Source organism: Tasmannia lanceolata, unplaced genomic scaffold (assembly GCF_043159265.1).
Source record: "Tasmannia lanceolata isolate RefF3 unplaced genomic scaffold, GAP_Taslan_0.1 ptg000044l, whole genome shotgun sequence".
NCBI lineage: Eukaryota > Viridiplantae > Streptophyta > Magnoliopsida > Canellales > Winteraceae > Tasmannia > Tasmannia lanceolata.
This window is the reverse complement of record NW_027518721.1, coordinates 17,365,613-17,379,107: the sequence shown is the minus strand read 5'-3', so window position 1 is coordinate 17,379,107 and position 13,495 is coordinate 17,365,613. Positions and strand designations below refer to the sequence as shown.

At 37.2% G+C, this 13,495-nt stretch overlaps 1 protein-coding gene across 4 annotated transcripts in view; it reads left to right on the top strand.

Annotated features, from left to right (window-relative positions):
* The first annotated feature begins 478 nt into the window (after positions 1-478).
* The window catches only part of LOC143864040 (alcohol-forming fatty acyl-CoA reductase-like), a 66,132-nt gene continuing 53,115 nt past the window's right edge, over positions 479-13,495 (top strand). For all 4 annotated transcript variants that reach the window (XM_077374857.1, XM_077374854.1, XM_077374855.1 and 1 more), the window contains exons 1-6: positions 479-618; positions 1,141-1,343; positions 1,684-1,784; positions 2,043-2,235; positions 4,829-4,990; positions 11,712-11,793. In XM_077374857.1, coding sequence (XP_077230972.1) covers positions 505-618; positions 1,141-1,343; positions 1,684-1,784; positions 2,043-2,235; positions 4,829-4,990; positions 11,712-11,793 — 855 coding nt within the window. In that variant the 5' untranslated portion in view covers positions 479-504. The remainder of the gene's footprint in view (positions 619-1,140; positions 1,344-1,683; positions 1,785-2,042; positions 2,236-4,828; positions 4,991-11,711; positions 11,794-13,495) is intronic.

Here is a 13,495-nt window from a genome sequence, read left to right as displayed (position 1 = left end):
AATACCTATTCCTCTATTGGTGCAATCCAAGATTTAATTATATGCCTAAATCTGTTCGTTTATCAACATGCACCAGCATGAGTGAGTGAATGTTGCGTAAAGGAAACAAGTCAAGAACAGTCGAGTTTTTAACACCCACCCACACCCACACCCCCCCACCCCCTTCTCTCTCTCACTCACTCACATAAGGAACCACGTTCTTGTGCCAGAACATCCAACTTGCTCTTATAAATACATTGCTCACATTCGAGGGACAGAACATACCTCTCTTCACTCTGGGCTTTCATATTTGCAAATTCTTTTCTTTGAAATGGCTTTCCAAATGGAATTGGGGTGTATTTTACAATCTCTGGAGCACAAAAGCATCTTAGTCACTGGTTCTACTGGCTTTCTAGCAAAGAGTATTAGCTCCCGCCCCCGCCCCCGCCCTTTTTTATCTCCTTTTTCCTCTAGCTCTTTTGTATTGTCTGGTAAATTTGTTTTTAATGATAGTTTTTCTTTCAAATGAATGTAGTTTTTGTGGAGAAACTACTTAGAGTTCAACCTCATATGAAGAGGCTTTTTCTTCTCATAAGGGCTACAAATGATGAAACTGCTAGGCAGCGCCTGCAAAATGATGTATACCACTACACTTCTTTCTTTGTAATCACTCAAGCCTCTTTAAGGAGGAGGTATCATATCTGTGAAACAACCAGTCACTCCAAAAGCTTAAGCTTTTGAAGACTGTTATTTAAGTTTAACACTCCCCTCACGTGTGGCCCCTCTTTCTATGGTTGGCCTACACATGGCACATGTGGCCCCGCTTTTGGGTTTGGCCATTGCATCTAGATTTTTGGTATCTGGGATGTTTGAACTCAGGACCTTTGGCTCTGATACCATGTGAAAACTACCAGTAACTCCAAAAGCTTAAGCTGATGGTATTAGAGAATGAAATCAAATCGAGATCAAATATTCTGAGATTAGAAGATTTGATTTTATTAGGCTATATTGGTTGGTTGGGTTAGATTAGGCAAGTGAATTTATCTAATCTTTTATAATTTAACTGACTTACCCATTAAAAAACTTAAAACTTAGTTTTGTCTTTCTAAAACATCGAACCAAGATGTTATGTATCATATCTTAACTTTGTTTTATTGTCAGGTTATGGAGAAGGAGGTATTTAGGATCTTGAGAGAGAAACATGGTAAGGATTTTTGTTCATTTATATGGGACAAGGTCACTCCTGTTGCAGGGGATATCGCTTGTGAGAACTTGGGAATAGAGGAGAAAAGTATGAAGGAAGAGATGTGGAGAGAAATCAATGTCATTGTAAATGTAGCAGCTACTACAAACTTTGATGAGAGGTGATGTTGTAATGCAAATACTGTCATGTAGTATACGAAAATGAAACAGGTTTTTAAAAACTCAGACTTGGACGAGAACTCAATTTAAGTTAAAAAGGAATTGACATAAGCAAGTCCATAATTGGCGAGGTCAATATTTTATCGATTCGGGCAAGTTAAAGGAGTTTTGACTTTGTGATGACAAAACTCAGGCTTGAATGAGAACTTGGCCAAGACAAAACCGAGTTGAGTTGTGCGAGTCCATATTTGACTCAGTGCAGTTTTTAAACAGTGAACGAAACCTTTTTTTATTTTTCTTTTGAAATCTCAAATTATTAATTTTTTTAATAATTGTCTATAGATATGATGTATCTTTGATTACTAATACCATGGGAGCTAAGCATGTTTTGGAGTTTGCAAAGAAATGTGTGAAACTAGAGATACTTCTCCATGTGTCAACTGGTGAGTCTATACAGTGAGTTACCAAAGGATAGATGATTATCATTATTTTTATCTCGGCTATGAACTTATTCTTGAAGTTTGATTTTCTACTGCTCCTCTTCTCCTACTCATCTTCGTCTTCTCTATCTTTTCTTCTTCCTCCTCCTGTTTTCTCCTCCATTTATTATTTGATCTATGTGTTTGTAATTAAGAATAGATTTCTTCTTATTGTTTGATAATTTAGCCCTCTAATGAATCAAATTTCATCTTGTGTTTTAGCATATGTTTCTGGGGAAAAGACTGGACTCATTTTAGAGAAACCATTTCACATGGGTGAAACACTAAATGGAATCATGCGTTTAGACATTGAAGCAGAGATGAAATTGGCAAATGAAAGATTGAGGGAACTTCGTGTTAATGGAGCTACTAGAAAAGCAGAGAGTATTGCCATGAAAGAACTCGGAAACCAAAGGTTTGAAACACTCAACTTGGTTTGAAACACTCAACTTGGATCAACCGTAGATTGCAAATTTTGAGATCAATGTTTTTTAAATCAGATTAGCCCAGAAATAGGCATGGTAACCAAAATACTAAGTTGAGTGTAGGTGTGTCACGCCCCCAAACCGTGCGCACGGTTGACAACACGACAGCGTCGTACACCTGCAAAGTAAATATTAAAATCATTAACAACTATCTAATTTCTGAATAATATTAAAGATCCAAAATAATCAATGATTTATCACTCTCTCTCTCTCTCTCTCTCTCTCTCTCTCTCTCTCTCTCTCTCTCTCTCTCTCTCTCTCTCTCTCCTCTCCCCATAACATCAATAAAGTCTCAAACACATGTCCGGATCAATACTCACTGTCTAAATCAAAATAGATAAACTACTAAACGTTCGTGGTACATCCTAGGCTTCCGCTTCATTGCCAAGGCCATGAGGTTCAAAATCTGAAATTGTTAAACCACAGTCAACCGAAGTCCAATACATAAAAACAAACTACTAGAGTGCAGAATAGCATGCCAAGAAGAATTCAAGGAATGATAAGTAAAAAAGAATCGATGTTCAAAATTGATGTTTATTCAAGACGTCAAATCTAAGGTCGAAAAGTCTATAGTCCATATCTAGTGTAAGAAGTCCACAAGTGCGAATATCATAGTTCTTATAGGTCAAAGTTCAAAGAGATAGCAGATCGAAAGTGTTCAAAGGGGTCAAAGTTCTTATGACACTTCTTCTCATTGGCTTAGTCACATAATACAATAATATACATCACAATATAGCGTGGTTCTAATGACATGCTATTTTGCACCGACTTTCCGCGATGTCAGAACTAGTTCCTTGTTCTTAATCCAATACCTGTTGATAGGGCCAACGGATGGCTTGTGCCATATATGCCCCACTGGTGAGGGTCTTTTTCTGAGTTCTCGATTCTGAGCTTCATGAAGTGTTCAACATTCATAGGTTCAAATGGGTATCAAATTCATAGGGTTGTATAAGTATCAAAGGCATGGCAATGGTTTTCAAAGTTCATGATTCAAGGTATATTCAAAGTCAAAGGTTCTTTGCTCAGTTCAAAAATGATAGTCATATTTTATTGAATTCAATAATTGAACAAACTATTGCAATAATATTCAAAGAGAAGTATTCATATGATTCACAACAAATAGGGTCTCATCATGATGGCATGCTAAAATCACATACAATCTCAAATCAAAGCTTCGTCTCTGGTGAGGATCATAACATATTGTCAAGGAATTGAGGTGAAGAACATATGAAAGAATCAACTACACTAAATTGGTATGTTATCACGTACCTCAAAATATCTCTTATGCTTTCCGACTTGAAGACCTATTAACCTGATGAAGTGTGTAACAAACATCACTAAGGGGCCTGAGGAAGTACCTCAAAACGAAAATACAAAATTCAAAAAGAAATAAATTTTTCATATTTCTGGAGGTTCGGGCGCCCGACCCATCCCCTTCGGGCTTCCGAACAATCCTTCGGACGACTCTTCGGGCGTCTCTGAGATTTTTCCAAAATTTCCAACTCTCGGGTTTCGTTGTTCGGGCACCTGAGTCAGGAGTCCGAGATCCCCTTCGGACGTCCAAATACTTAGGTTCAAGCATCCGAATCTCGTGATTTGGGTTTTTACCTGCGACCCGTGAGAACATAGAATTTTACTGAATTTCATAATCTTTTAGGATTTGCATCTTCTTTGTTTGGCCTCCGTTTTGCGCAAGGTTGGATCTGATGGATTCCTTGTGACGAAAGGGTTCCATTAAACCCAATCAAAGCACAAAAGATTTGCCAGACGTCGATTAGAAAAGAAAATAAGATTTAGGACAAAAGTCATGCAACTCTCAATTCTGATGACCAAATAGATTGATCTTCAGTTTGTTGGGGATTTAAGAACGTAACAAACCCCAAGGAATCTGAGATCAATCACAAAGATCATCCCACCACAATCGTATGCCCAAAATGATCTTCTTCCTTTATTCTCAACACAAATCTTAGGGTTTCTAAAGATCAAAAGTTAATCTGGATCATAGTTCGTACCTCGGACTACATTCCAAGATCTTCCACACACATCTTCTCCAAGGGTTGAGAAAACGTGTAGCTCTAGGGTTAGGTTTTGCCAAAGTTCACTTAGTGGTGTATTTATAGGGAATTAAAAGAATCCCTAATCTTTATGGTTTCTCAAAAGACAAAATACCCTCTCTTAAAATAGGGGACGGATTTTCATTTGGGGGTGTAATAATATTTCAAGGTGAGACCAAGATGATAGGTTTTTTTTCTTTCCACTCCAAGATTTCTATGGGAAGGTTATAGCTCAAACTGAAGTCGATCATTGAATTCTCGAATTGGCCTGTTCTTGAAAGCCACAACACCATTTATTCAATAGGCAGTGATATATTCGGCCCCTTGTTTTACTAGGGAAAGCCCCCTTAAGTGTAAAAGAGTAGTCATAAATACACTATAGGTGGCTGTCCCAAGTAGAAAAAAGGAGGGAATATATCACTTCCCTAATCAATTTATTTATACAATTCTGCTACTTTATATATTCCAGGGCTCGATTCTTTGGTTGGCCAAACACCTATTGTTTTACGAAGGCAATGGGGGAAATGCTTCTTGGACAACTTAGAGAAAATATACCACTAGTTATCATGCGCCCTACTATCATATCAACCACTTACAGAGAGCCTTTCCCTGGCTGGATTGAAGGCACCAGGTAACTTAAGAAATGTTGAATGTTTACCAGCTTTAACAGTTAAAGCTTGTAATGCTCTGCCTTGATTTTTTATTGATGTTTATTTAATTTAGAGCACTGCTAGGAAAATGGGATCCCGTTTTGTGAAAAAAAAAAAAAAAAAAACCATTAGTGCCACGTCGACTAAAAGACAAAGTAAGGGAGCTCAAATCCTCATAAAAGCAATAAATACACCTTGAAAAGGGTCGATGATGTTACTCCTGTTTTTATTTTCTACACGGAATCCCTTTTTCAAAGTGTTTTCCTTTAGGCCACGTTTTGATGCCTCATGCTTTTGTATTTAGATTTGCATTTGAGTTTTGGATACAAAATACATCAATCATCCTTATGCTCAGGATGTGTGTGTGTGTGTGTGTGTGTGTGTGTGTGTGTGTGTGTGTGTGTGTGAGAGAGAGAGAGAGAGAGAGAGAGAGAGAGAGAGAGAGAGAGAGACGTCTGACTGCTGCGGCAGCATGGTCGAGGAGCGGCGGGGATGAAGGTTAAAAAATTGAAGGTAATTGCCCCTTCGGCATAAAGTCATGAGTTTGCTCCCTGGAGACGAGTGTTCGAATCCCACCCGGACTTACCTTGATGCAAGTGGTTTGTGGGCCACTGCGTGCATACGTATAGGAATAGTCCTACTCCCGAAGGGGGTGGGGACACTCTGCGTCATAAAAAAATAAGGATGAAGGTAATTGCCATAAATATTGATTTCCAAATAATTTCTTGCAGAACAGATTTGAAAATTAGATTTTTTTCACTGTTGTAGCTGATTTGGAAATCTAAAGATCTAATCCAGTCCAAATGTGAGAAATCCAAATCTAAATCTTGTGGGTATCCAAACGTGGCCTCAATTTATATTTTCAATCAAACTTCAAATATTCCATAACTTTTTACAACATCAAACTCCGCCAAATCATTTCTATTAATCTTCGATGATGTTTATCAGCAATAATCAGTGCTTATATATGGACTTACAAATAAACACAATAGAAGATAAGGATAATCACAATAATGGTAAGGGAAATGATAAATGCGCCCCTTTTCATCACATGGGACAGCCAACTGCAGTGTACGTGGCAATCAAATCTATTGAATCCTTTTGACATGAAGTACATCAGCCCCTCTGCAGTCATTGATACAATGCTGCTGGTTGTCCCAAGTGATGAAAAGGGGCGCATTTATCATTTCCCTAATGGTAATCCTAATCTAAACCAATTTCCTTATTTATTCTACTACCTACGATCTAATCCTAGATGATCCAATGGTGAGAGATCCAATGGGATCTCTCACTCTCTAACAAAGATTTGTTCTAACTTTGCAAAAGGTTTCGTGGGGAGAGAGATTGAGGTGAGGAGATGTTAGGAAAATAGATGGGTGATCTGTAATATGCCGTCGCCAAAGACAAGGAAATTGTAGCTAAATGCTTATTCGCGATGCTTAAAATTCCATCCCCATATTCCCCCCCCCCCCCCCCCCTCCCAAAACGGATAAAATCCCCTCCTTTAATGATTTCTGTGAGAATGGTTCACTGCTTGAGGTTAAATTCACCCCTTTAATGTTTTTCTTTGCCTTTAAAACTTAACAAATAATGTTAAAGGGGGGGATTTTATCTGTGAGAGATATCATTTCCCCATATTTATCATTGCGAAAGAGTTAGGGCGAAGTTATATGAACTATATTATATTATATGCATTGGCAACTGTATCCTCCGTCGCTGAATGTTAATTTTTTATGTTTAAAAAAATAATGTGAACTTTATTGGAGAGGGTACATATCCGTCTCTTTAAAAATATGACGACAGAAAATATCGTCGCCAATTAGTATAACTTTTTTAAAAATGAATTTATCTGGAGCTTACCATTGGCACGCCAAGTAATTTTATTGTATGCATATGATTCTTTGCATGATTTTGTACATAATGTTTGATGCTCAAAAAGACATTTTTTTATACAAACACTGCATTTCATTTTTAGTAAAAATAACTAGAATATATTCAAAATTCTCTTCTGTACCACCCAGATTACATACAAACATTGTGTTTCACTCATTCAAAGTACATCCTTCGACAAAATTGCATCATCTTGAGACTGATCCATTTTCCACGCCTTGAAATCTTCATGAAAATAATCCATGTTTTTCTAAATCTTCAGTGTCACCATTGAAAAGGATCCTTATATTTCACCGGAAGGCTCCACATAGTGCAATCCTACATGACTTTCCACACCAAAATCTGGTTCTTTATCGATGTAAATTCCTAGCGGCAAAAGCGGCAAATTATGCGAAAAGCAATAACTCTGACCGAAACCCCATACCAAAAACCGTAACCCTAATCTTAGTTTCAAAACCATATAATTCACTAGTAAAACTATTTGGATTCATTAGTGTATAACTTTTAGCATTATCGAAGCATGCAATAACAATACATTCACCCCCTACAAGTTTTGCTATTACACGTGAAGACAATACATCCACCTCCTTCATCTTCCAACGCAAGAGTGAATTAATCCACCCCCTTCATATTCCAACTCAAGAGAGAACTGAAGCGAGGTGCTGCTACTACATATGGGGACAACAGAACCCCCCTTCATGTTTCAATTCAAGAGACAACTGAAGGGAACAAGTGCTACTATTACATATGGAAATAAGTACATCCACTCCTTTCATCTTCCAGCTTGAGAGAGAAGTCAAGTGAACCAGTGTCATCACTACATACGGAGACAAGTACCTCCACTCACACCTTTTTTCTCAGCCAAACCCAATAGACATCGGTCACCATCTCTCCTTAGGTTAAAGCATTCCTATGAAGGCTTCAAATGGTTCACCGGTACTAGCTTTTAGCAGATATATTCACCATTCTATCTGTCAAGGGCTCAGGCCCCCTAAGCTTATCCTCAGGGTACGGTACGACTTTTCCACACTATGAAGTGGTTTCTTTGAAAAGCTTTGCTTCAACATATTTCAAGTTTTTCTTTCCTAGGTTCAACATTTCCATTTATTAAACCAAACTCGCAAAACCTTTTAAGCATAAGAAGGTGCTAGTTTTACATTCATATATTCAAGGACATTCAAAATGAATAAACCATTGATATTATAACATTTTCCTATAAATGCATTATTTTTTCTTAAAATAGCCTTGTAGTGAGTTTCAATTCATTCTGGTTGAGAAAAGCCCTTGACACCAAGTTCCCTGTATGTCCAGTACATGCAATACTTCTTGAAGAGCAAGTATTTTTTCAGGAGCTAACATCGGTAGAGCCTTGCATTTTCCAATGAATTTTGAGGTCTGTGAGTTGCCCTTGTAGACTTGCTCTCCTCCTTCAACCGTTAAATAGTTGCAGCAAGAGTTTCCGTCTCCACAAATGTTCTTAGAAGCACCTATGTCCAGTGCCCACTCATTTAGATTTTACACCAAGTTCACGGATGTCACGACAATTGCAATCATATCAGCTTCAATTAAATTAACTTTAACATTGTCTAAAACAAACTTCTTTCGATGTCGACAATCCTTCCTATAGTATTCAAGTTTTTCGCATTTAAAACATTTCCATTTCCTTTTTGGTATAGTTTTCTTGAACTTGTTTTCTCTTTTCATCTTCATGTTCTTAAACTTCGCATTCTTTCGAGTAGAAGAAGATGATGGTTTTTCAATCATAAATTTAAGTACATTCAGAACAAATAAACTATTAGCATTATATCCTTTTCCTATAAATGCATTATTTTTCTTAGAATAGCCTTGTTCACTTCAAAAGTGAGTTTCAATCTATTCTTGTTGAGAAAAGCTTCTGGCACCAAGTTCTGCCTCATATCCGGAGCATGCATCACCTCTTGAAGATCAAGTATTTTTCTTGAAGTTAACTTCAGCATTTACCAATGAAATTTGAGGTCTGTGGATTGCCCATGTAGACTTGATCTTCTCCTTCAAACATTGAGTAGTTGTATAAAGAGTTTTTGTCTCCACATATGTTCTTAGCAGCACCTGTGTCCAGCACCCACTCATTTAGATTTTCCACCAAGTTCACCTCTATCACAACTGTTACAATCATATCAGCTTTGGTTGGACTAACCTGAACACTATTCCAAACAAACTTCTTTCTATGTCGACAATCCTTCCAATAGTATTCAAGTTTTCAGCATTCAAAATGGTTCCATTTCTTTTTAAGTGTAGTTTTCTTGAACTTGTTTTCTCTTTTCATCTTCATATTCTTAAACCTCTCCTTCTTTGTTTTTACTATAATTTCCTTAGAGATAAACTCTTTGGCTTTTTCTTCTTTTTCTTTGATTCTGTTATTTTCCTCTATCTTAATCCGAACTACTACTTGATCTATTGTTCATTCCTTAGTCTTGTGCTTCATTCCAATTTTGAAGTCTTTCAAAGATAATGTCAATTTCTCTGTAAGAGAACCAGCCATGAATGCATCAGGCAATTTCATACCTTAGCCAATTCTCTAATTAAGTATTGATACTCATCAATTTTTCTAGACACATTTTTATTATCTTTCATGACAAAATCCAAAAAGTTTCCTATAGAATATTTCGTATTTCTAACATTTTTTAAGTGCATATTTTCTACCTAGTGCATGCTAAATATCCGAAGAATGCGTATAGGAATAGTAAACATTGTATAATTCGTTTAACAATCCATTCAAGATATGATAACTGCATACATAATCTGCTTGATTCCATCCATTAAATTTTGTAGCGTTTTCAACTGGTGATGGTTGGGTAAGTGCAACAGCTGCCCCAATTTGTTGTAATGAAAATAGGATATGTTGTTTCCACTACTTGTAATTTGAACCATTGAACTGTTTGATTTTTGAAAAATCAAGAACATTGGTTACTCTAATGTTTGTAACAGTGGTGGAAATAGAGGAGGACTTGGGGGCCTCAGTAGCCATAATCAAAACATGATTCTTGATATTGTTGGAAAAATAGATGTATGATGGATGCTCAATAATATATATGACAAAACCGAGTTTGAAGATTGTTGAAAAAACTAATTACTAATGAAAGTGGAGAGGCAGATGCACATATCGATTTTGATGACATAACCCTTGCTTGAAAAAAATTGTTTGTTGAATGAAGAAGAAAGCTAAGTATTACCACTTGATCACTCTTCTTAAGAATCGTATCCGCCCACTACTGTGCAATCCAGGATCCTCAGACCAACCTCCAAGATAAAACATCTCGTAGGCTCCAGTAGACATGCACTAGCTTATTGATCTTCATAGAATCACTTAAGAACTGCTCAAACATAGAACGGATACAGAGGAATAGTGTGCGGAAAAATCTTAAGGAGAAAATAATTAGTTGTGTCTATGTCTATGTTCTTTTTTATGTATCTGAATTCTGGGTGCTGGTGTTCTTCCCTCTTTATAGAGAAGAACACCCCCAATAGGGGAGGAAGAAATGCCTGTTCAGAGAAGACGGACCACAACATTTAGAAAACGGTAATAAAGACGTTGGATATAAATGGATGCTTAAATGGTGTCTGTTCAAAAATAAAGATTGTTTAAAACTTAATCGTAGATTTTGAACAATAAACAAGTCATTTAGGATGTAAAATAAAAGAATATTTTATTGATGACGAAAACCTAGACCTCAGATCATGGCCACAGACTAGTGCGGCTCATGTGTGTGTTTATTTTAGTTCATGTAAAACTTGGCTCACCCAAACAATTTTAATGCTCCTTGAAAGGCCCAGGCCTTTTCCTGCGCACCACCTCTTATAAGGACGCAAAAGTTTCTTCCACTTTTCTATGTGGGATTAAATGCTTTCCATTGGCTTTCAAACACACTCTCACTACACGCATGGTCTTGGGTTCGAGTTTCAAGGCAACACTAAGGGCACACTTCGCTACCATGAATTTATTTCATGATAAATTAGCTACTTCATGTGGTGAGGAGGCTGGGAGAGGGATTTTTTCCGGAATACGGGGGAGAGTCAGTGAGGAGAGGACAAGAATTTCAGGAAACAAAAAACTCCACTCCAAATGTGATCGACTTTTTCCTAACTTTTTAGCCATTGCTCACCCTCGACTCATTCCTGCCCTCTCAAATCCCTCCTTCTCCCACCTGCCTTACCCCTATTACACCACTTGGAGACACTGATTTATCATGAAAAAAATTCCTGGCTTACAAGATGAGAAGCCACGGATTTGCATATTACATACACTACTATCGTCGATAATTTCATATTCTTCAAATTAGTTACTTGATTTATGACCAAGATTGTTGACTAACCCTAATTTTTTTTATGACAAGGGGTATCCACACCCCAATTTTAGGGCAGGACTATTCCCTATGGATGCGTGCAATCACCTGTAAACCATGAGCATCGGTTAAGCGGGGGGATTTGAACTCGCATCAATGGGGAGCATACCCATGACTTTAAGCCAAAGAGCCACACCTGTACGGGTTATATTCCCCAAATTTACCTAACAAGAAATTTAAAAACATTTTATTGCTCCCGTAATCTCTCTCTCTCTCTCTCTCTCTCTCTCTCTCTCTCTCTCTCTCTCTCTTACTAACTGTAAATAATTTTCTTGGGATCTTCTCATAACCTTCATGTCTTGGATATTCTTCACTTCTAACTGCAATTACATTCATCACTGGAAAGAGGTCGTAGAGAAATCATGAAAATTTTGATATTTATGCATAATACCCTTTCTAATCATACTTTATGTACTTTGGGTAACTGCAGAACCTTCGATGTATTTATAGTGAATTACGGAAAGGGGAAGTTGAGAAGCCTGCCCATAGATAGAAGGATGATTCTCGATGTGGTAAGCTTGCTCCCTATGTTTCCTTTCATAGTTATGAATGTATAATATATGTATTAAGTATACTGTGTGGCATCCTTCCTTAAGTTGCATGTGGAAAAAAAAAAAGGGAAAAGTTTTGAAAAAAAATGTCCTACAAAACTAATAAAATACAAAAATATTGCGAAGAAAATTCAAATAAAATCACAAAAACAATAAAGAATATGTGAAGATTTCTACTATCTTTGAGAATACTCAACTCAACTCAACAAAGCCTTTGTCCCAAACTAGTTGGGGTTGGCTAAATGAATCCTTTAGAAAAAAATCATGAAGACGGTGAAAAGAATCTACCCGACTCTAATCCTTGCTCTAGTTGGGTTCTTCTACGTGGATCATTTTCTTCCATTCTATCCTACCAAAGGTCATGTTATCTGTTATGTTCCTAGCTATCAAGTCTTTCCTCACTGCTTCTACCCAAGTTGTTTTCGGTCTGCCCCTACGTCTTTTTACTCCATCAACTTGACACGAATCGCCTCTTCTCACTGGAGCATACAAAGGCCTACGTTGGATATGTCCAAACCATCTTAAGCGGTGCTCTCTCATCTTCTCCTCAATTGATGCCACCCCCACCTTTCTACAAATGTCTTCATTTTTAATTCTATCTAACCTTGTGTGGCCGCACATCCATCTAAGCATTCGCATCTCTTCTACATTCATCTTATGCACATTATGCTTCTTGGTGGCCCAACATTCTGAGCCGTCAAGCCATGCTATCCTCACAGGTGTCTTATAAAACTTTCCCATCAACTTGGTAGGGATTTTACGGTCGCACAGAACCCCTGAGGCAAGCTTCCACTTCAACCAACCTGTACTTATTCTATGGTTTACATCATCTTCAATCTCTCCTTCCTTATGTAGAATTGAACCAGGATAGCGAAAGATATCCCTCTTAGGTACCTCATGTCCAGTCATATTTACTACACCCTCATCCTGCCTCCTTGCATTACTAAAGTTGCACTCCATATACTCTGTCTTAGTCCTACTCAGTCTAAAACCTTTGGATTCCAAAGTAGTTCTCCATAATAATAGGGTTAAATGCTCTTTCTCTCCTCCACAACCTTGAAATTAAAATTGTATCATATGACTCTAAAACGAAGCTCCTTAGGAATATAAATACTTTCAAATACCAAAATTACCCTTAATACATGATAAAGTGTAATACTACCCAGAAGATCAATCATCAACATAATATAAATCACAATGAATCAATGGATAACATTCATTTACATCTTGTTTGAAAATGTTAAATAAAAATTAGTTCACAAATAGCATAATAAGTTGATAATTAAGATAGTTGTAAACAATAAATTTAAAGCAAATATGCAGGTATGCATGAATGCATGCATGTATTCTATATATTATAGGATTTGCTAAGGGACCATCGCAGAAGGCATTTTGCGGAATGGCTGTTCCATGAGAGTGCAGCTATGTAGGCTCACTTTTCAACAAATTTTGTCTTATTCATTCAATTCATATGAGGTGGCTGCACTCTCACGCAACAGCCATTCCGCAAAATGCCCTCCAAGGGTCCCTAGCAAATCCCTGAGAATGCCTAGACAATTTCACACAAAGATTTTTTGTTGCCAAGGGAAGAGCAACATCATAGTTTGAGTTGTCTTATTCATTCAATTCATATGAGGTGACAGTTTTCTATTGAAAAAGAGAA